Source organism: Zeus faber (genome assembly GCF_960531495.2).
Source record: "Zeus faber genome assembly, chromosome: 4".
Classification (NCBI taxonomy): Eukaryota; Metazoa; Chordata; class Actinopteri; order Zeiformes; family Zeidae; genus Zeus; species Zeus faber.
In genome coordinates, this window is record NC_137191.1 from 14,201,188 (window position 1) to 14,223,793 (window position 22,606).

The window sequence follows — 22,606 nt, forward strand, 5'->3', positions numbered from 1 at the left end:
CCATGGAAAACATGGAACAACATGGAAAGTGCCTGCTAAAACAAAGGATCAAATATGGGATCTTTCCACAAAATAAATTTACAGATTACCACTTTAAGTGTTTGACACTCTTCTTATTAGTGAATAGGAAAATAATAATAAATAATACATAATTGAAAATAAAAAAAAACAGGAAAAATGAATAAATACATTTAAAAAGAAGGATGGAGAAAGGGGATTTAGCTTTAGACACGTTTTCCCACCAGCGATATAATCAATATATATTTTCCTCTGTCGTAAATATTGTTTTGATGTTTTTTTAAACGGATTCAAAACGATTAAAATCGTGAATCTAACCGTATAAAAATAAAATACAATAAACGAACCGTGACGTCACTTTACGGGCGCATTAGCCGGACGTGTGTCCGTCTCTCAAATGTGTCCGTCAACCTCTTTCCGGCCACAGCCGGCCTACAGCTCAGCTGTCAACTCCAGCGTCGGCCAGCCTCCTTCATCACGTTTACATGCTTCTCTGTCGAGACAAAATGGATTCTGATTCAACAGGAATATCGGAGAATGCGGACCACCCAATAGTACAGGTTAGTTAAGAAGACAACACGGGCTTAATTTGGGGAGGGGAGCTAACGAGCTAATGTTGACGCCATAGTTACCGTGGAGAGAGAGAGAGAGAGAGAGAGAGAGAGAGAGAGAGAGAGAGAGAGAGAGAGAGAGAGAGAGAGAGAGAGAGAGAGAGAGAGAGAGAGAGATTTTTAAAGCGTCTTTATTTTAACATTTTCTCTAGTTCACAGTTACAGACAATACAACAAACACACTTGGTTCACTAACAGAGTCCTACACGTTAAAAACAGACTGGAAGCACAGGTCGTCCTCCACCAGGGAACAGATGGCGTCATTAGAGAGAGAGAGAGAGAGAGAGAGAGAGAGAGAGAGAGAGAGAGAGAGAGAGAGAGAGAGAGAGAGAGAGAGAGAGTTTCCTTGAAACCACTCACAGTTGGACCTAAGTAACTGCAACTTGCAATGACCTCAATACGTCCAGCATCATCCTTCTCCTGTATTTTTCCATCACACATGATATGTGTATCTTTTGTGTGTTTTCTAACGCCTACAGGCTGCGCGTGACGACGATGTGATGGCCTCCGTTGGAATATCAGATCTTTCCGATGAAATCTTGCTGTGCATCCTCCGCTATGTTCCTCTGTGTGACTTGTTGCTAAATGTGGCACGTGTTTGCCGCAAGTTATATACACTTTGTCACGACAAGAGCCTACTTACGCATGTCTGTCTGTCCAAGGAGTACACGGTAATTCCGCATAATTCTTTATTTTTTCACAGATATGTCGTTCACATTCTGTGTACAAAAAAATAAACAAAATAGGCTAACCCAGTTTTAATTAATACAATTGCTGCAGTTGTTTTTCAGTGTTTTACAGTATGTTTTATCATACACTCAAGTTTTTTCTAGTTGAGCAGAATGAATTAAATTAATTAATTCAATATTTTCTCCTTTGCAACCCTCTCACCCCAGGTCAGTGATCTATCTGCGCGGCATGTAGTGAGGCAACTGGCCAATCATGTGCAGTCCCTGAGCCTGAGAGGCTGCTATTGGCTCTCTGGATCTTCCATGGAGCATGTAGCTCGCTGCCGGACGTTGACACATCTCAATCTCACTGGATGTCGCCTCTCTTCACTGCGTCTCTCCCACCTCCTTTCCTCCCTTTCTCTCCTCAACTCGCTTGCCTTTGACGTGGCTCCAGGCTTCAACTCTGCTCAGCTGAGTTCAGAGGCCGTGGACTTACTGAGCCGCCTGTCAGAGCTGCGACAGACACTACTGACACCCAGTTATGGGGTGGTACCTTTCTGTGCCCAACTCCGCAGGTGAGAACCTATCTGTCGACTGTAAGAGTATAGTCATAAAGAAATTTTAAATTGACATTAAAGTAGCCAGAGTGACGTTTACATTTGAAGACAGAGTGGTTGGGCAGGCCAGAAGTTCTGCTTTTTATCTACCTAGCCTACAGGTAGAACGTAACACCACAATAAAGACTACTTATACCATTTTTATGTTTCGTTGAACTGAGGAATACTCATGGTGGCATGCCTGTTTTCTTGTGTGGTATGGCTATGTTTTTTTTTTTTTAGTTCAAGTGTGTTCCTTCTAATAGGCTGGCACTACAGTTTGATATCCCAGATGTGACCAGAGAGGGTATTGGTGTCTGCTGCCAGTTGATGATGGGCCAAAGCAGTGTGCCTCATTACCAACAGCTTGAGGAATTCAGTGCTAGACTAGCCCCTGGAGAGGTGTGTGTATTAGTGCTTGCTGTGTGAATTTAACTTCTCCTGTATCATTAGTCATATGTGAAATTTGATTATTTTTAATTGCCTTTTGTGTTGATGTTCCTAGGTAAACCAGACTTTGCTTCTTCTCTACCTAGCTGTGTTCAGCGTTCATGTCCCAGAATGCCTCAGAGTCTTCCTGGTGTCCATTCCTGGACCCAACCCTGTCCACTGGCCTGCTGGCACCTCATTAGCCCAACGCTTGGGCAGCCATAGTAATCTGGAAGCTTTGCAGCTCCCTCGTTGTTGGTTGGATTCCCTGTCCCTGGAGCGGGCCCTGCAGGGAAACAGCCCCAAGCACCTCAGTTTCAGCCGCTGCGCAGCGTTGTGGACACAGCTATTCTATTCTCTGCTTGAGGGCGGTGTCAAAGACGCTGAGCAGTTGATCAGCCTCAGCCTCAGTGGGACCAGTCACGCGCCATACTCTGAGTCCAGTGGAATACGAGGGAGTGAAGATCATTTGGATGCTGGGACAATGAGCCGATTAGTGAGAGTCTGTTCAAAACTCAAGCATCTCAACCTAATGCACACACACTATCACCATGACAACACGCCTGAACTTGGTGGGGAAATGCATCTGTGTGCCAGTTTGTCCAAACTTACGCATCTACGCTCTTTAGCTTTACCTGCGTGTGCCCTGTCAGAGGGCTGCAGTACACGAGACATTTCTACAAACACTGCCCCTCCCTCTTCCTTATTACTGGGTTTGAAGAAGGCTCCAAGGGTAGGGTTCAGAAATTACACGCCAATCTTGGAGCCAACGTTGCCCAGGGACGGCACCTTAGGACTGCCACAGTTGTTGGCCGGTTGCCCCTTCCTGGAAACCCTAGAGCTCACTGGCCATGGTTTCATTTCTGCCCTGCCTCGCCTTGAGCCTTGCACACGTGTGTGTGCAGAACCTCGTGGGATGTGTGCGTGGGCCAGGGGAGTTGGCGACGGACACATAGCAGCACTAGAGGTACTTCCACGACTACGACGTCTGACGCTGGCCGGGCTGCCAGGCATCCATAAAGGAACTGGCCTGGTGCAGATGGCCAAGCGGTGCCCAGACCTACAGGATTTATCCCTGGCTAATTTGGGGTCCTTGAAAACCATGAACTACTCCCCTGCCCTATTAGACACACTGCGACTCTGCACACAGCTACAGGAACTCAGGTTAGAATACGTTTGTCCATCCCATCAATCATAGTACAGATAAATGCAATGCAGTAAGACATGCGATATAAAGAGGTTGTTGGTTTGTTGAATAGTATTACTGTATAGATGGACCAACATCAGATATGAGTCTCATACCAGGCTAAATTATGGAAGCTTACAAGTTGGAGTTAACTTGTTCCTGCCTTTGTGTTTGTAGGTTGGAGCAGCCCTACCTGAATGCCAACGCATCATTCTTTGAGGCTCTATCGTGTTGTTCCCGACTGCAACGCCTTTGCCTCGTCTCGCGCTGCGGAACCTTTGACCCTGTGGCCACAGAAATCTTTGTGGAGCGATGCCACAGCCTCGTCGTGTGCCACATGTTCATGGGTGGAACCCTGGTGGCTTGTCGTACTCTGCAGAAAGCATTACTGGCCAGGTCAGTGCCACTATGTTGTGGATCCCTGTGTGTTTGCTCGGAAGATGTGGGTCAAAATCAAACATTTACAAGTGACATTCACATGTGGAGAAGGTCTATCTCCGATCGCATCAAATGCTCTCTGTTCTCTCATTTCAAGGTTTTCGGCAGAGCGGCCCGCTCTGAGCGTAGTCATCTATCCTCTGCAGCATGAAGACCTGCCTTTAGTCATCAGAGATATGCCCCTCACCCTCCTGGATGAGATAACGCTGTTCCAGAGCCGTGTGGCCCAATCACTGTCACCATGGTGACCCTTTCATTGCTTAGGCATTGTATCCTGTTAGATGTTACAAGTACACCACTTACCTTTGCAGGCTAGTTCTAGGGCAGTGGTATTCAAACTTTTTTTTTTTTTTGCCTAACCCTCTCCCTCGGATTTCAAGGACTTGCCCACCCCCCTCGCAAAAAGTACAAATAAAAAAATGTGTCACATGCAAACTAATGTAGTTTATGGTAAACCAGGGACATTCAGTTGTGGCTTTTATTGCCTATTCACATAGGCTAATGGGGGAAGAAAGGCGCACAACTAATTAAATAATGAAAGCAGATAATGAAATTAATTTAATATGAACAAACTGTATTTTCAATGAACTAATGAAAACAATAACCCCTTTCTCTCGATATTCACAGTGCACCTTCCCCCAATGTTGGACAACCAACAAATAACAAAAACGGGAGTACACACACACAGACAAACTATAAAATAAATTATTAACTAAACTAACTACGACTTAATTAAATGTGATTAGTCATGTGAAATTGGTATTTCAAATACATATTAAAGGCCTACCCTTTTCTTTTTTTTTTTAACCTTCCATTTTCAACCCCCGCCACAACAATTTCTCAGCTCCCCACAGTTTGAATACCACTCCAGTCACACTAGGTCTTATCACACTTATAGTACATACATAAATCTATTCATAGTGGAATGTGTTAATATCCTAAAAAAGAAAACTACCAATTTCTCTCCCCAATCTCAAAGGAGCAATCAGGGCAGCTACAGAAAAACTTAGGCAGCACAAGAGCTTGCTGCTGCGGGTGCTTCAACCTGGCTCTTCAGTTCCAAATAGGTTTCTTTAACCACTAAATCTGCAGGAAAGTGTCAATAAATTTTGCAAGTGAACTCTTAAAATGCTCTTAGTGCCAAAGTTATGAAATAAGTTAAAATTGTACATTACTTTTTCTAATAAACATCATTGGAACAGTTGTTACAACTTTCTTCCGGTGATATCAGTCTGTTCTTGCACCTCAACAGATGTAAACAAATTTTAAGGCTGCATACTGTATTGTATTTTTTATATATACTGTATATACAGTGTGTGTATGTATGTATGTATGTGTGTGTGTGTATGTGTATGTGTGTATATATGTGTATATATATATATATACACACACACACTACTCACAAAAAGTTAGGGATATTTGGCTTTTGGGTGAAATTTCAGGACCTAATTTCAGGACCTAAAATGCACTATAACCTTTACAGGTGAACTTAATTTGACCTTCTCTAAACTTGTCCAATGCACATGTCCAACTGTTCAATGTTTCAGTTCTTTTTGCACAACTTGCTGTTCTCTAACAAGGAGCTGAACGGCAAAATTCACAACAGGTGTTTGATCCATGAATCGACCAATACATTTCCTGGTTCAATTAGAATTGGTATTTAAACAGTCCTCTTCATTATGCTGTTCACATTCACAAGACGACACCTAACAACTGATCAACAGTACCTCGCCATAGCGAGGCTTCAAACAGGATGTTCTCAGAGGGAAGTGGCCACTGAGCTTAGAGTGTCACAGAGTGTCATCAGCAGGTTGCAACAGAGATACAGAGAGACTGGAAGAGTCACAGAAAGACATAGAAGTGGACGTCCTTTGGCCACATCCCACACTGATGAGCGCTTCATTGTGAACAGTGCCCTGCGGAACCGGATGATGAATGCCACTCAATTCCAGGCACATTTAAGGGAGGTGTGAGGCACCCAAGTGTCACGTCAGACCATTCAAAACTGTTTACATCAGCGTGGTCTGCGTGCTAGACGACCTGCAAGGGTACCTGACCACACCACCAGGCACAGGCAGCATCGTCTTGCACGGGCCAGGGAGCATTTACGCTGGACGTGGGACCAGTGGCCTCAGTGCTGTTCTCTGATGAAAGTCGATTCATGTTGATCAGAAATGATGGCCGCCAACGATGTTGAAGACGTCAAGGAGAGCGCTATGCATCAGCCACTGTTGTCACCAGACGAGCCTTTGGTGGTGGTGGTGTTACAGTGTGGGCAGGTGTGTCTAGTCAATACAGGACTGCCCTACACTTTGTGAATGGTACAGTGACAAGCAAATACTACTGAATAACATCATTAATCCAGCTGAGTCGCCGTGTAGAGGCTCGTAACTCTGTACCCCAGAACCTCAATGACCTGAGGGCCGCCCTTCAAGAAGAGTGGGGTGCCATGCCTCAGCAGACAATAAGTCGACTTATGAACAGCATGAGACGTCATTGTCAAGCTGTAATTGATGCTGATGATACATTTTTATTATATTACATTCTTCTTCTTCTTTCGGCTGCTCCCATTAGGGGTTGACACAGCGGATCATCTGCCTCCAATACCTTCTGTTCTGCGCATCTTCCTCCCTTACACCAACCGCCTGCATGTCCTCCCTCACCACATCCATAAACCTTCTCTTTGGCCTTCCTCTTTTCCTCGTGCCCGGCAGCTCCATCCTCAGCATCCTTCTCCCAATGTCACTCTCATCTCTCCTACACACGTGTCCAAACCATCTCAATCTGGCCTCTCACTTTTCCACCAAACTGTCCAGCCTGAGCTGTCCCTCTAATGTACTCCATTCTTAATCCTGTCCATCCTTGTCACTTCCAATGAAAAGCTCAACGTCCGCTGTCTCATACCGCTGATACCGCTGTCTCAACATCATTGTGTCTGAAACAATTACTATTTTTATTCAACTCCAAACTCCAGGACCGATCATTGCACCCAAATGCACATTCGTGGTAGAACGCAGACCTGCTGATGTCCTTGTAAGAGACTGCGATCTCAACGGACCCCGTCCATTCTACCTCCCAATAACAGCGTCCAGACAGAGCCTCTTTACAAAGCACCTGGAACAGATGAGTGAACCTCTCCGGACGATCGGGATACGACTGGACGCGATCCATCAGTTCAAACCTTGCGGTTTCCCTCAGACAGAGGGAGCTCTCTGTACGCTGTGTCTGGGTCCAATGTGAGTTGACAGGAAACTGGGAGAGAAGTAAATCAGAGAACAAATATAAGTAGAATCACAAATCGAGATATACTGTAGTATAATGAAGCTCCGCCTCACTTGTTCAGCTTCAGACAACAGAGGAGCTTATTGAAAGAATAATGTATTTAAATAAATGTACTTCGACATTAGCACACACGACTGATTTGAATGGTACTCGCAGAGACCGTGGGCTTCTCTAGAAATGTGTCCGTGTTGAATATCATGTCCTGTACCTTCCAACTAAGCTGAACGACAATATTGATACTGAAAAACATTTTCTCTGATAGAGTGAGCAGGTTGCCACAATCTGCATGAGAGATAAGTAACGAGTTATGAATCTTTCTTCTATAGTTGAGTACCTTTTCACCTATGATTCAAGATTCAAGAGGTTTATTCATCACATACATATACATACTTTCATACGGCACTCTGAGTATGGATAAAATTCAGGACCTACTTTTACGCAAGCATTGTACTTCACAATTTTAATGGTGACAAAATACAACGAGCTTTAATCAGTGTGAAACACTGATTTACAAGTAGGTCATAGATTATATCTAATTGAAAAGTTTGTGCAAACATGCTGGGTGAAAATAGTTCTGCAAGGTTGGCAGTTTGAGGCTTGCTAAGTATAGTGTGTATCTTTATGATGATTAGTAAAAATGTGTGTGTATGGTGGCGGAGGGGTTTTGAAAGTGTGAATCTCTCAGAGATGTGGCGTTCTACTATCTGAATAAAGGAACTCACATTCCAGAAATTCAGCTCCGGTCTTGGGCTCTGATGGCAGTGAAGACACAGCATACAGTACGGCAACACAGATCTACAGCAACTGACACAGAGAATGGATCTGTGGCATAAGTACACTCCAAACACATGGATGATGATGATGATGATGGATACAGGACGAGGTGGCACTGGATGGTCTTCAACAAAGCTTTGGACCTACAGTATAAAAGAGTAAGTTGACTTCCATGTTATAATTCTAACTCAATGACATACTGCACTTGTATGACGTGAATCCAATTCATTATAAAATGTCCAACGAGGAAACCTGCTAAATATCTCAGTAGAGATTCAATTTTTCGGGAATTCATTCCCCAACCCTGGAAAAAAAAAAAAAAAAAAAAAGAGTGACAGGCATGAGCAGATTGTAAGATAAGTATGAACATACAAACAGAAGTATTTACTTTTGTTTGATATTTTGTACATTCATTATGTATACGCGCACACACACACACACACAGAGGAACGATTCCTTGTTGTGGTCCCAGATCCGTTCCATTCAGGGGATACGTATCAGAAAAATACGCTTTCCGACATGAACCCTCATAATATAATGATATTATAATAGAATAATTTAATAATGTAATAATATTCTCGCTTCTCGCTCCTGTCGGACGTTTAATTAGTTTCGGTTCCGCGCTTCACCAGCCGGGGGCAGTAGCGAGCGGGTGAATTTCGACAGGCCTGTTCATCTATCGCAGGGAGACTGATCGAGCAGGGAAGTCGTAGGCCACCTCCGTGTCGGTCAATTTAAAAAGTTAAATAAAAAGCTGGTAAATATGACCGAGTCAGCAAAATCGTTCGAAACAACACCCTCAGTGGCGCTTTTAATCCCCTATATGCGTGCGTCTCCGGGTGGCTCGAGTGTGTCGGATCGATAGTCCACTACTGTGGTCTTAACAGGGAGGTACCACGCGTGAGGCGTCTCCGCGGAGGGCGGCCTCGGCGCTGCCGTCGCGTTGCCGGGCTCCGCGTGGTCGGAACGATGTGGACGTGCGTCGCCCGGTCGTGCGTGCGGAACGGGAATAAAAGCACGGTGCGCATCGGCGGGTTGACCCGCTTCCACGCGAACACGAGCTCGCCCGGAACCCCCGTCCGGTCCCCGTGGGCGCCACGCGCTCCGCTCGCCGACATCCAAAGGAACGGGTTCTCGGGGCGCCCGGCCCTCTTCGCCTCGGGAGCCAGCAGAGACGTGGGCCTCGGGCCGTCTCCCACCGGCGCCAGGAGCGACCTTCCCCCGGAGGACTTCGGCACGTTGTCCGCTGACCTGGCCTCCCGGAGGTGGTTCCGAAAGAGTCGTCCGGAAGTCCAGAACCGACACTTCCAAGAGGAGGAGGAGGAGGAGGAGGAGGAGGAGGATGATGAAGATCGGACTGAACGGGTTCCGTCCAGAGGGAGGAATACACCGTACTGGTATTTCTTACAGTGCAAGAAGCTCATCAAAGAGAAGAAGGTCATTTTGCTCGATTTCACCCTCGCACAGACATGTAGGACTGGGCGATAAATACCGATAGCATGATTCGAGACTAGATATCGTCTGCGATTTTGGGAGAGGTTAAAGATGTTGTCGTTACGGCGGCATTACAGTTAAGTAATGCAAATGCAGTCGAATGAACTTCATAGTTTTGTAGCTGTTCTAACCGTTGCCTCTACCTGCTTGGTCATCATAATAACAACACATTACCAATGATTGAGCTATTTGTCCAAATATGTTGTGATATTTTATTTTCTCAATATCGCCCAGCCCTACTGTTGACCATTTTAATGTTCCTTCAACACTTTATTAACTTCTGTCTGCATTTCCCTTTCTTTTCACGTTTCACCTTTTAGATCCAGGAAGCACTGGATCTATTTAATAGAGACATGCTAAAGGGAGAGCGGTTGCAGCCAGAAGAATATAACTACACTATTCTTATAGGGGCTTGTGGAAGAGCTGGACACTTGAAAAAGGCCTTCAAACTCTATAATGATGTGAGGATGGACACACTTTCATTTACTCCATTTCTATATCTGTGAATTTATTCAGTCAGGCACAAACAAATATATATACGCATCTGTTAAATAAGGTGCCCTTTTCTGTGTGACTTCCAGATGAAGAAACGAGGCCTGGTTCCTACAGATGCCACATACACCGCTCTGTTCAATGCCTGTGCTGAGACGCCATGGAAACAAACAGGCCTTCAGCACGCATTGCACTTGGAACAAGAACTTCGTCGTAAGAACTACCCCCTTAGTACCATCACATACCATGCCCTCCTCAAGACACATGCTGTTACAAATCATCTCCAAGCCTGTCTCCACACACTGCGGGTACATTTCATTTATTCGCATGCTAGAGAGTAAGAATTGAATCTTAAATGAGGACAGTCTTTACATGTCAGTGTATCTTTATCGTCTTTAGGAGATGCTGCAGAGCCGTCATGTTGTAACACAGGAGACATTTCATTACCTGCTTATGGGATGTTTGAAGGACAAAGAAAAGGGATTCCTCCTTGCTCTACAGGTAGGCTCATTTTTGCCATACACGTCTTACTTTATTTTTGAATTCATTTTGCAATAAGATTGAGTTGAAATCTGCGTGTTTGTTTTTTTTTTGTTTTTAGGTTTGGCGCCAAATGCTGAGGTCAGGCATTCGTCCAGACTCTAAAAACTACAACCTGCTCTTGCGGACTGCGAGAGATTGTGGGATTGGTGACTCCGCTCTGGCCACACAGCTTTTGCTTACCTCTGATCCTTCTAGTCAGGATGGCAAAGCCAGGTCGAGGTCTGCTCACACGTGTCCGATAGACATTGACATTCTGGAGCGACAGCTGTTTATTGAGTCTGGACGAAACGCAAACAGTGAATGCAACTCTGAGGGGAATAGTAAAGGAGGCAGCGCAGTTGTCACCAAAGCAGTAGAGTCCTATGGCGGAGAAGACATCAGCCATGTGGTTGTGGTTAAGGAACATATCTCTCCCACTTGTCTGTCGGAGTCAAGTTGTGAGCCGCCCAACATCCTGGACCTGTTTGAGAGAAGGAGCAGTGGGGCAGTGGTGTCTCTTAGCGCCGGGAACGGAGCCTCTGATCGGCTTGCACTTATAGGAGGGGGTAAAGGCTTCCTGGGGAAGATGATATCGAATGGACTCAGTCCAGACCTGAAAACCTTGACCCTACTCGCTGATACAATGGATCCAGGAAAGCAGTCCCTGCAGGTGCTTCTACAGGTTGCCAAACAGCACAAGGTCAAGCTTGATGTTGCATTTTTTAACTCTGTGATCCGCCGGGCAGCTAAAAGTGGTGACCTGGATGCAGCCAAGGTACAAACGCACTCACCAAACCTCAACATATATGTAAGTGTAGGATCTTGGTGAGGTTTTTTTTCCCTGTACATGTTTAACATCGTATTTGTTTCCAGGACGTGTTGCATGTAATGCGCCAGAGAAATGTAAATACAGATGTGCAGACTTATGGAAGTCTTGCACTTGGCTGTAACCAGCAGAAGGATGGTCTGCAGCTGCTCAAAGACATGGAGGTGATGAAATGCATACAAAGTACAATATATTAAAAAAAAAACAATGTTCATATAATTGGGCGACCTTGAGTTATAAACAACTTTGCAAACCAGTAAACAGAAAACACAGTATTACCGAATGTAATTATTTTATTGACAAGGAATTGGCTTTTTTCACTCAAGTTTCATCTCATTGTAAATTAATGGAAATTGGATAAAATAAAATTACTGGTACAGAGCGTCTTTTTACACTTTTACATTTTTATATTCAACCAATCAAAAGGCAGTTGGAGAAATTTTATGCTGCTCTTTTATTTCATGGTCAAAATAAACACTGACAAATCTTCGTTTGAACAAATAAAAATTCCCCGAGGCTCATTACATTTAAAAAAAGAAAAAATAGCATCGTATTAAGTGCCAGATTGGAATTTCAGGAGATCATGTGAGGCCCTCATCGCAATATGAACTGTGTTTTTTATTATTGTTATTTTGCAGGAGGCCAGGTTGAGACCTAATGTCCACGTGTTGTCTGCCCTTATTGGTCGAGCGGCTCGGAGGCTGGACTACGTCTACCTTAAGACTCTACTTAAAAGCATGACTGACATGCAAGTGTTTCCAAACGAGGTCATCATCAAACAACTGGAGTTTGCAACACAATACCCGCCTGGCTATGACAAGGTATACATCTGTATCTGGGATTGACTAAAGATCATTTAAAATATTCTTGTTTTGTGTGCTCGGTATCCTCCACTCTTATTTTACCTCACCTGTTACTTGCTTCCGTTACATTTGCCCCATTTTGTCTCTCTACCTCACAGTACAAATCCAGGAACAACTACCTTATCCACATCGATGGGTTCCGTGGTTACTACCAGCAGTGGCTGAGGTCCATTCCTGCCCAGAGCCCCGAGGCAGAGCAGGCAGGCGGGGAACCTGAGAGCGAGCACACTGCACAGCCTGATGGGCGGACGGGATCTCAGAGGAACCAGCAGGCGGCTGCGAGGAGATATCACTCCAAAAAGAAGGACAAGCAGAGTCTTCCCTGAATGTAAAGCACTTGCAAAGGGGGGAAAAAAAATAAAGCGACAATTTACTGGAACTTTATTACGTTAGGTAAACTGCGTAAAGCTTGTTGTGTTCATTGCTTTAAATGATTTACATTATTGAATTCAAAATGCTGATGCAATAAATTATGTTATTATAGGAGTGTGTTTTGTCTTTTACAACATCACATTTCTTCAGTCGCCAACACACCGAAGAGAATGAAGGAGTGTCTTGGCTTTTAGACAAAGGAGTTTGTGCGCCAGACTCAGACTGCACAAGGGAGTTATGGACACACACACAAAGCTGATTGTAAAATCTGCACAGATTAAAATTATTTTGAAAATAAGTAATAACACAGGCCTTTATCACAACAGTGTCTGTGATTTGATTGAATCTATGTGATGACTGAGAAAGGGGGGGGGCGTCGTTCGTTATGCGCAACGAACGATCGGGGGTGGGGGTGGGGGTCGTGTTTTTCCTCCGCCTGCGCTACTCGTTTTAGTCCGCTTGGTGGCGGTGGCGTACGCGAGGGTCACCGGGAGATAAAACCTCACTTCCGGTAGAGTTTGATACCCGATGGCGCGAAACAGCCCCGTGATAGTGTTTACGCAAACTAATCCAGAAGGTAAGAAGTGGAAAGTTCTCCTTGTCGTTCCCTCTACGTATCTGCGGTTTATAATATGTATGCTCTTTAAGAAGCGCGGACACAAATGAAAGGTTTTAACGTCGCCTCTGTAAATGTGTAAAGTTGGGGGGGGGACGATAAAACCGTTTTTAACTGAGCTCCTACAAGCGCATCATGGCGTTTAAAAGTGTAAACAAAGAAACAAATAATGGCGTTTTAAAATGTAAACAAATGACCACATTTGGACCTGAAACCGCATTTTGTAATGGTTGCTAGCCAAGCGGAGGCTGTTTCTAACCACAGGGACTCAACTGTTCTATTCGACTTGACATTTACGTGTGTGAAAATTTAGTCTCAAATGAAAATTAAAAGAAATATTTTGCGTTTGTCTTTCATGCACCAGAGTATGACAACAGGGACGTACAGTACGAAATATAGTTCCTTTTGGCATTGACATTTAAATATTGTCATTCTCAGACTTGAAAGTAGTAGACCTTTTGCTTCCATAGAACATAGAACAACATTGAAATACTTGTTCAAATGTTGAAAACGGAATTGACGAAGATCTACAGGAATTACTCACAAAGGAATAGAGTTTTCATTTGACGCTTTCTCCTTCTCTCTCTTTGGATATCCAGCCCAGGCTGCACACTTCGACCATGGACGAGGGAACGATAATTATCCTCAGTGAGGACGAAGACTCTCAATGTGATGACTCGTGCAATGACTCTGTCCTCTTTGTTGATGTGAAACAAGGGACGAATAGTAGCAACAAGGGTGTGTATTATAAGACACTTCTATCTTTATCCATCTCTCTGTGACTATGGGTGTATTAAATTAAAAAGGAAAAATTATAAAGGAAATGAAGTATGTGTCTTTAGTTTTACCAGACAATGCCTTATCTGCCTCGGATGAAGACCTGGTCGTCACCTACTCGAGGCGGGCGGAGGTGTTGCCTCATGCACGCTACGACTGCCCCGTACATCCTTTTACGTGAGTGCCCTTCAAACTCAACACAAAACACTTTGGAGTGTTTATAACCAGATTACACAAAAATATAAGTGTTTTTTGGTCCAAAGCAATGTTTCACATCTACAAAGTTCGCCTGTAATTGAACTAATTCTTGATTGGTAGTTGTGATTGTACGCTATAGTTCCCAGAACATCCTATAGATCGTCCTAATGGTTTGACCGGGGATTCCAGCCGCTGTCTATGACGTACACTGATCAGCTACAACATTAAAACCACCTGCCTAATATTGTGTAGCTCCCCCTCATGCCACCAATACAGCTCTGACCCAAGATGTTAGCAGCAGATCCTTTAAGTCCTGTAATGCCATGGGCACACTACACAACCTTCTGTCTTGTGATCGAAAATCTTGCAGGCTTTGGGCACTACATGACTGATCAGCAACAGGGGGTCACCCATCACACCCACTCCGTGTCTGTTCTCGTTGGCTGTGGCTCGTTGCGAGCCTACCGACTCAATCCTGACAAGACCATATCATATTAATGATATTAAACCTGCTGGATATCTTCCCAGACCTCAGTGAGTGCTCGGCGAGCAGTCGGATCGATCTCCAAAAACCTGTCAGCAAGTGGAAAATCGGGCCAGAATTGAATAGTGTGAACTCTGCATAAGTAGTGATGTGGGGCCCCCATCGATCAGGCTTGTTGTTCCAGCACACCCCACAGATGCTCGATTGGACCTAACCCCAGCCATCCACATGATGTAGAAGAAAACATGATTCATCAGACCAGACCACCTTCTTCAATTGCTTCATGGTCCATTTCTGACACTTGCGTGCCTTTTTGGCGGTGGACAGGGTTCAGCATGGGCCTTTCTAACATAGTCAGCATAAATTTTTCAGTAATTGGTGCTGCAGCAGCTCTTCTGTGGGATCAGACCAGACGGGCTAGACTTCACTCCCCACGTGCATCAATGAGCCTTGGGCGCCCATGACCCTGTCACCGGTTCACCGGTTGTCCTTCCTTGGACCTCTTCTGGTAGGTACCAACCACCGCATCCGAGAACACCCCACAAGACCTGCTGTTTTGGAGATGCTCCGACCCAGTTGTCTAAGCCATCACAATTTGGCCCTTGTCAGTCGCTCAGATCCTTACGCTTGCCCATTTTTCCTGCTTCCGACACATCAACTTCAAGAACTGACTGTTCACTTGCTGCCTAATATATCCCACCTCTTCACAGGTCTCACTGGAACGAGATGGGCAATGTTATTCACTTTCACCTGTCAATGGTTTTAATGTTGTGGATGATCGGTGTATATAGAGCGACTGAAATCCAGCGATTGTTGCCACTCGCCAATACTCAAGTAATCTCAATTTGTGGCAATGTTCGGTCCCTTCTGTCTAAGTAGATCAAAGGAAAGGTAAACTGTTTGGGCTGGATTTAGATATCCTCATGTGTGTTCTGCCTTCTTGCTGTCCCACCCAGGTGTGCAGATAGTGAGACGGGTGCCCCGGTCGGCAACAACCACTTCATCTGTGACCAGTGCTTCTGCTACGTGTGTGATAAACTAGCATCATTGGTATGTGTTACACTCATTCAAACAACCACTGGTTCCAATGTGATTATGTTCTAATTAACTAACAAAGTGCATTCGATTTGCTTTCCCATGTTCATTTTAGAATTGTTGACACAAACTTTATTATTTATTAGACACTTGGCAGTAAACGTGATTTTATTTTATTTTGTTTTATTTATTTATTTATTTATTTTTCTTCAGTGTCCTGTGTGGTGTGTCAAAGACATGTGTCACTGTAACAGCCACAAGAAGAGCACATTCTGGACCAGCCTCCGAAACTCTGTGGTGCTGGGTTACCTGGGTGCTTTCAACCTCTCACTGGCTGAAATAGACACTCCACTCCGTCAAGCTGGTATGCACAGCTAGATCATGGCTGTAGACTAACTCTTTACACCACCGTCCCGAAAATCTATTTTAACCGTCCTAAAGTGAGTGTAAACAGTCCCAAAATCTGTTATTTTACTTTGTTATTATCATCTATAGTTATATGTTAGTTATCTATTTTTCTCTGTACAAAGAAATAGCTTTAGAACAAAACTGAAAAGTTATTTGTAAACTGTAAAAAGCAGGATTCTGTAAAAAGCAGGATTAAGGAAAAAAGTAACACTAAAAGATACAGGATTTTTTCAAATTGATTAATTGTTTTTAGATTGATTTTAGAATAATCCACATTATGAGTTAACAGCTGTTTCTTATTGTTTTATCGTTTGTTTATGTAAAGCACTTTGTAGTCAATAATGGCTACATACACTTTTTGTTGTCAAAGTACAAGGACCTCAGCGGTGTATTCAGAACAGAACTGTGGTGAATGTATCTGGTTACTTCCATCTCTGACACAAGTTTGGTAAAATGCAACTTAAACACTGATGGAAAGTGTCTGTAACTCCAAACTCAAAGTACCTTTACCTCCAAACTGTACTCAGCTGAAGTACGTTAGTACATTTATTTACTGTCGATGATTATTTCCAGTTAGGCAATGTTATTTGTAGTTAGGCAGTCAGAGGAAACTGCCACGTATAAGAGTGTGTAGGGATTTACAGAGTTTTTGCTGTAACAATAAACGAGCAGTTAAATGGATATCCTGGACTGTGAATCATTTTATGAAACCTTGACGTTACACACAGCTTGTTGTGTTGTGACAATAAACTGCAGTTCACTGTTTAACACTTAATTTTCCTCTGAACACAAACTCTGCTGCTATTTGCCCTATTAGCTACATTAGCTGTTAGCCAAACACACCGCAGGCCTCCACCGTATAGAGTACCACCGTAACTATAGTAACAACATCAGAAGACTCGCTCCGCTGTAGTCAGCGCTCGGTTCAGTTTGTCCTTTGCTGAGCGATAGTTATACTGTACATACAAAAAAAATTTCGTCCCTTTCGTCCCGGAGGCATCCTGGTGAAGATCTCCGTTCGTCCCAAACGCATTTTCTATCGACGACGGGATGTCGTTGGTCTCAAGTCCTGATAGATACTGTGTTAGATGCTGTATGGAGCCCCCATACAGGTCAGACACACTTGGTTATCACGTATACACCGATAACAACACGCGCACCGTCACTTCTCAACCTTTGTTCATGTAAAAACTTGCACATGATCTTGCGTTTTCATGACCTACTCCACTCCTGTTACTACAACCCTAAACCCTATTGTCTCTGCATCTCTCTAGAAATGATGCTCCAGAGCTTCAGAAAGGAGCTCGCTGCAGCGTACACTTCCTTCCTGCAAGGAAAGACGTCGTTAGAATGTGGACTCGGCCAGTCAAACCAGCAGCAACTGGTCCACGAGTGAGTGACCACAATGTCAATTCAAATGGACATTTTACACGGAAATATTTAGATTTACAGAAGCAAATCACCCTAACTTTAAAAATTAGCACAGAAGAGAGAGTCGTTTTATTTATATATATATATATATATATATATATATATATATATATATATATTTTTTTTTTTTAATTATTATTTTATTTGTTTGTTTGTACAGCTACACACCAGTTTATGAGTGCGTGTCAGAGTTCCTGAGCAAAGCAGATCAACAGGAAGGAAGAGCCACCGCTATCATGAGTCTGGGAGCCGCCAAAGATTTTACTGCGCATTTCCAGCCCTCGGGGTAAAAAACACACACACGGCAATGTACTGATTGAGGGCCGGGACTTGGTTTTGGATACGCAATTTCATCCTCGATCTTTCCTCATAACATGGTGATTCTGTCCAACAAAGTCAGCCTTGTTTTAAGATTACTATGCAACTAGGCAGCAATTATGAAATTATTCATGATATTTTTATTTCAGGCAAGGGGTGTGAGCATAAACCTCAGGAGCAGCTATGGGTCTTTAACATTCCTTCATAATATTTTATTTTGTTTTTCTTTACAGGGTCGTCCTGTCGACATCTCCCACAGTTAATGCACTTGAAGCCAAAGTCATTTTGTTGCAAAGGTAAACGCGTACAAATCCACACCTAGAACATGAAGAATGTCCAGTTCTAGTTATGAGCGGAGTTTCTTACAATTGTTTTTTTGTGTGTGTTTGTTTTTTGTTTCCAGGGTGATACAATCAGTACGGTGTCACATGGTGATGTCTGATTTTACTCCGGAGTTCATGCAAAAACTGCAGGGCTTTTATCAAGGATTCCATCTGTCTTCAACATTCAAGAGCGTGAAGAAGAGGTGTGTGTGTGTGTGTGTGTGTGTGTGTGTGTGTGTGTGTGTGTGTGTGTGTCGCGTCGCTTCCTGTCCTTGCATGTATTTCATTTTGAGGCTTATTGTCAGTATTATGTCCTTTTTTTTTTTTTTTTATACTGGTGAAATCGTTTTCCCATTTTTTATTTCCCATTATACTTCCATATTTTGGATTTTATTGTGTATCAGTTAATTTCTTGATTTTATATTTCCTAGATTTTCAAAATTTCAGGTTTATTTTCCATTATCCCACCATATTTTATTGTGTATATTTAATTGTGATGTTTATTGTATATTGAACTTTTTCCACACTTTTCATTTTTAATTCTATATCTATATTCTACATTTTCAATATAGTTTGTAAATATTACTGCCTGTTGTTTATTTATTTATTTAGTATTTATGTAAGCTGCTGGGACATTGCACTTTCCTTTCTGGGATGAATAAATTATCTTTATTTATAAGGTGAATAATGATTTTATACGGTGAATATTATCACAGCAGTGTGTTTGTATTACAGTTTATGTGTGCGTCCTTGGGACGACGTGCTGCTCGTGTCCGTGCTGAAGGGACAGAACATCACGGGGATCCGCAAGGACAAAGGCAAGAAGGACGTCCTGGTGGAGCAGATATCTGTGGTGTTGCTCAGGACGGAGCTGCTGCAGCACCAGGGCAGGTGCTTTGTGTGTGTGTGTGTGTACATGCGTGTGTGCGGGTACAAAAACAATTAAAACAATGCCCGTGACACATCCAGGCGTTTTGTCTATTGGCAGGTACCGAGAGTTGTGTCGCTACCTTCGCGTCGTGAAGACGGATGATTCCAAGCTGTGAGTTTTCTGTGACTTTCTGCGGTTTACTCTATATTTTAAGTATGTTTTTTGATTTTTGTCCTGTGAAAGACACTTTTTTTATATATAAAGCTAAAAATCTGGTTGTTTAAGAAATAATAATAATAAAAAATCCAGAGGTCGGGGGAAAACTCCAGGGTCCAAAAAAGCAAAAGCCCAACCATGTTTTACCTCCAGCTGTGCACTGATCAGCTGGTTCCACTCATCGGTTGAACTCCACCACTACAACAATCTATACAAAGACAAAAAGCTTTCAGCCGACTGCCTTTTAAAAAGTGGATTATAAAATCTGATTGTGTGTGTGTGTGTGTGTCTCTCTCTCTCTCTCTCTCTCTCTCTCTCTCTCTCTCTCTCTCTCTCTCTCCCCCCCTCCCCCTCCGTGTCTCTCCGTCCGTGTCCAGTTTCGAGGAGCTGCAGGACCTCATTCCTCTCTACCTATGCAAGGCCGGGGATTTTTCCTTGGCCTTGTTGAGCTTCTTCAGCACCCAATCCGGCCCCGCGACGCGCCTCTCCCCGTGCCTCTTCTGCCTCTACCTCTGTATCTTCGATGCTGCTACAGCGCCAAGGGAGCACATCAGCCCCCAGAGAAAACCCAACTTTGGTGACTTTGCTTCCAAGTGGGAGCCAATAGAGGGTAAGACACACATGGCGGTCCCCAACTAAAATTAAGTGTATTCATTTTTTCTGACAGGTCAATGTTATATTGACCTTATTTCACAATGTCAACACATCGTTACAAGGAGCATGTCGGTGAAATGCAGCGACGTGAATAAGTAATAATGTTCCACACATTTGACCAGTGGATATTGGGCTCACACACTCACACAATACGATGACGCTTTCTTGATCTTCTCTTCTTCTGTCGCTAGGCGCTGTGCCCCTGAAACGCACTGAGCTTGTTAAGTTTGCTCTCAGAGTTCAGAGATTGTGCACTGACGTCTACACAGATGTGAGTAGGAAACTTTTTTATTTTTAATTTTTTTTTTTTTTTTAACGTTCTGTTTGCCTCTGAAAGAGCTGTTCATTGAATGTCCTTCCACCTCTCCCAGTCCCGCTGTTGGACCTATCTGCTCACCATGGTCAACACGCCCCGCGGTTCCTCCGTCCCTCTGCCGGAACCCAGCTCTGCTTTTCTAAATGTATGTATTTCTATCACTCAAGAACCACCCAGTGACATGTTTGTAGCCCAAACTTTTAGTAGCATTTATGCTTTATTTATTATTTATTTATCTATCTATTTATTTATTCATTTATTCATTCATTCTCTTTTTTTTTTCTGTCCCAATTTCTGGACTTTAGGATTCAAAGAATGTAGTGAAGATGATACTGCTCAACCATGCAGAGCCAAACATCCACATCCCCAGATTCTTCCAGGATGTGTGTATTTGTTGATTTACACACGGACAAGAGTCGTGTGCACACTCATTTATGAATGGCATGCAGTGGTCTACATCAGAAGGGCTGTGTGTGTGTGTGTGTGTGTCTTTTTTTTTTTTTTTTTTACCATCATTTGTTATTTCCAGGTGTACCCAGACCATGGCCTGCTGCTCCTGGTGACAGAGGCTCTGGCGATGCGGATCCTTTGTGCCCCACTAAGTCCGGTCGTTCCAGTGATCAATACCTTCAAGGTAGCGTCCACTTCCACCGTGTGTGAGCCGTCTGGCTTTGTGGCTTTGCGATGTGATCACAGGAGCTGAACCGCGTTTACAAATCTACACAATCTAATTCTAGGCTGTTATTACTTTTTTTATTTTATTTTTATTTTTATTTTTTTATTTTTCTTCCCCCCCCTTCCCCCTCCAGGAGATCACCTGGGCTTTCCAGTGGCTCTGTGAAAGCCTCTCCTGCTGCATGGAGGTTCTTCACTCCTTCAAGCAGAAGATTCAACAGGAGCTTGGAGGTGTGTGTGTGTGTGTGTGTGTGTGTGTGTGTGTGTGTGTGTGTGTGTGTGTGTGTGTGTGTGTGTGTGTGTGTGTGTGTGTGTGTGTGTGTGTGTGTGTGTGTGTGTGTGTGTGTGTGTGTTTGTGTGTGTGTGTCAGGATCACAATTATCATTTCATAAAATCGTCTGTAATGACGTGTTTTCATCCCAAAAAATGGATTCTATCTCGATAATAGGCTTATACTTTTGACAGTGGCATGAAATGAATTACACAATAAATCACATATGACACAATTTTATTATGATTCCTCACAGCATCTTGCATCTAGTTGAATTTAGAAACAGGAGCTCATGCACATGAGTTTGATGTTGCTCCAGTGGTCGATGTCTGCTTTGGTTTCTGCTTAATGAATAAATGTAAACAAAAAAGAAAACGTCATTGTTAATCACAAGTATGACAGTTAATCGTCAACTAAAATGTCATGGTCGTGACAGGCCCCCGCGTGTGTTTAATTCAAACCGTACATTTTCCACGCTGCGTTTCTGAAGCTGAAACTGGAAGGTGCAGGACTTTCCCTTAACACGCTGCATGCTCATCCAGTCAATATAGTAATTATGCTATTTTCACAGTAGTATGAATCCTAATTAAGGCTAATTGAAGCCATTGTTGGCAGAAGGATTTGCCCCCAGCTACAACGTTTTGCAAATTCTTACTTTTTTTCTATGCAAATTTTTTTCATTTGCATTTTGCTGACACTAACCCTGAGCAACTTTATTTAATGTCCGTAATAATAAAATGGGCTTTAATTCCTTGAGATCCAATGTCACCAGCCAGCAGATTGAGTGCATATTTCATAGTGCGGGCACCTTGGTGGTAAAATATTATGGTAAAATATTCATTGGGCCAAATAACTCAATAAAACATCTCCTTTCATAATTGTAATATTGAAGGAGGAGGATCAAAGGTTGTGTCAAAGGAAGATGCTGTGTGCGTGTGCAGTTTCTCACTGCGTCTTTCTTTTTTTCAGGGTGGGAGAACTGCTACCCCTCTCTGCCCGCCCTCCCTTCTTTGTCAGAGAGACTGGATCAGTAAGTCTCCTTTAGTTTTGACACCGTAGCAGAATATGGGAACCACAACCCCCCCGGACACAGGCAGATCAATTGCTCATACAAACTATTTCTCATTAAAGTGCAGTTCATGCTAGCGTGTCCTTCCCCCCCCCCCCCCCCCCCCCCCCCCCTTCTTTTTCACCTTTATCCAAATCTGATGTGAAGTCGTGACTGATTTATTTATCTTCCATGTCCGATCCTGGTGTGATTTGTCTCTGCTCAGCGACTACTGTGAGTTCCTCAGGCCGATAGATGCAACAACACACGTTTGAACCTTGTGTCATTTAACCTCCACCATGTCGTGCTAACGCGTCCTTCTCTCTGAGCAGGCGACCTGCTGCCCGACGCCTGTCGCTCCACCAAAGTTCAGGCTTCGGCGCAGTGGCAC

The 22,606-nt window shown here is 43.6% G+C and overlaps 2 protein-coding genes across 2 annotated transcripts; both read left to right on the plus strand.

Annotated features, from left to right (window-relative positions):
* Positions 1-1,129: 1,129 nt before the first annotated feature.
* fbxl18 (F-box and leucine-rich repeat protein 18) lies at positions 1,130-4,197 on the plus strand (the record flags this gene model as incomplete). Its single annotated transcript, XM_079999289.1, has 6 exons — positions 1,130-1,300; positions 1,526-1,875; positions 2,163-2,298; positions 2,402-3,489; positions 3,689-3,907; positions 4,047-4,197. 6 exons carry the CDS (start codon positions 1,130-1,132, stop codon positions 4,195-4,197), a joined length of 2,115 nt encoding a protein of 704 aa, XP_079855415.1.
* A 4,731-nt stretch (positions 4,198-8,928) lies between these two features.
* On the plus strand, positions 8,929-12,688 carry ptcd1 (pentatricopeptide repeat domain 1). Its single transcript, XM_079998507.1, has 8 exons — positions 8,929-9,442; positions 9,820-9,960; positions 10,081-10,299; positions 10,391-10,492; positions 10,593-11,288; positions 11,387-11,503; positions 11,978-12,160; positions 12,301-12,688. Exons 1-8 carry the CDS (start codon positions 8,975-8,977, stop codon positions 12,526-12,528), a joined length of 2,154 nt encoding a protein of 717 aa, XP_079854633.1. The 5' UTR covers positions 8,929-8,974; the 3' UTR covers positions 12,529-12,688.
* Positions 12,689-22,606: the final 9,918 nt, after the last annotated feature.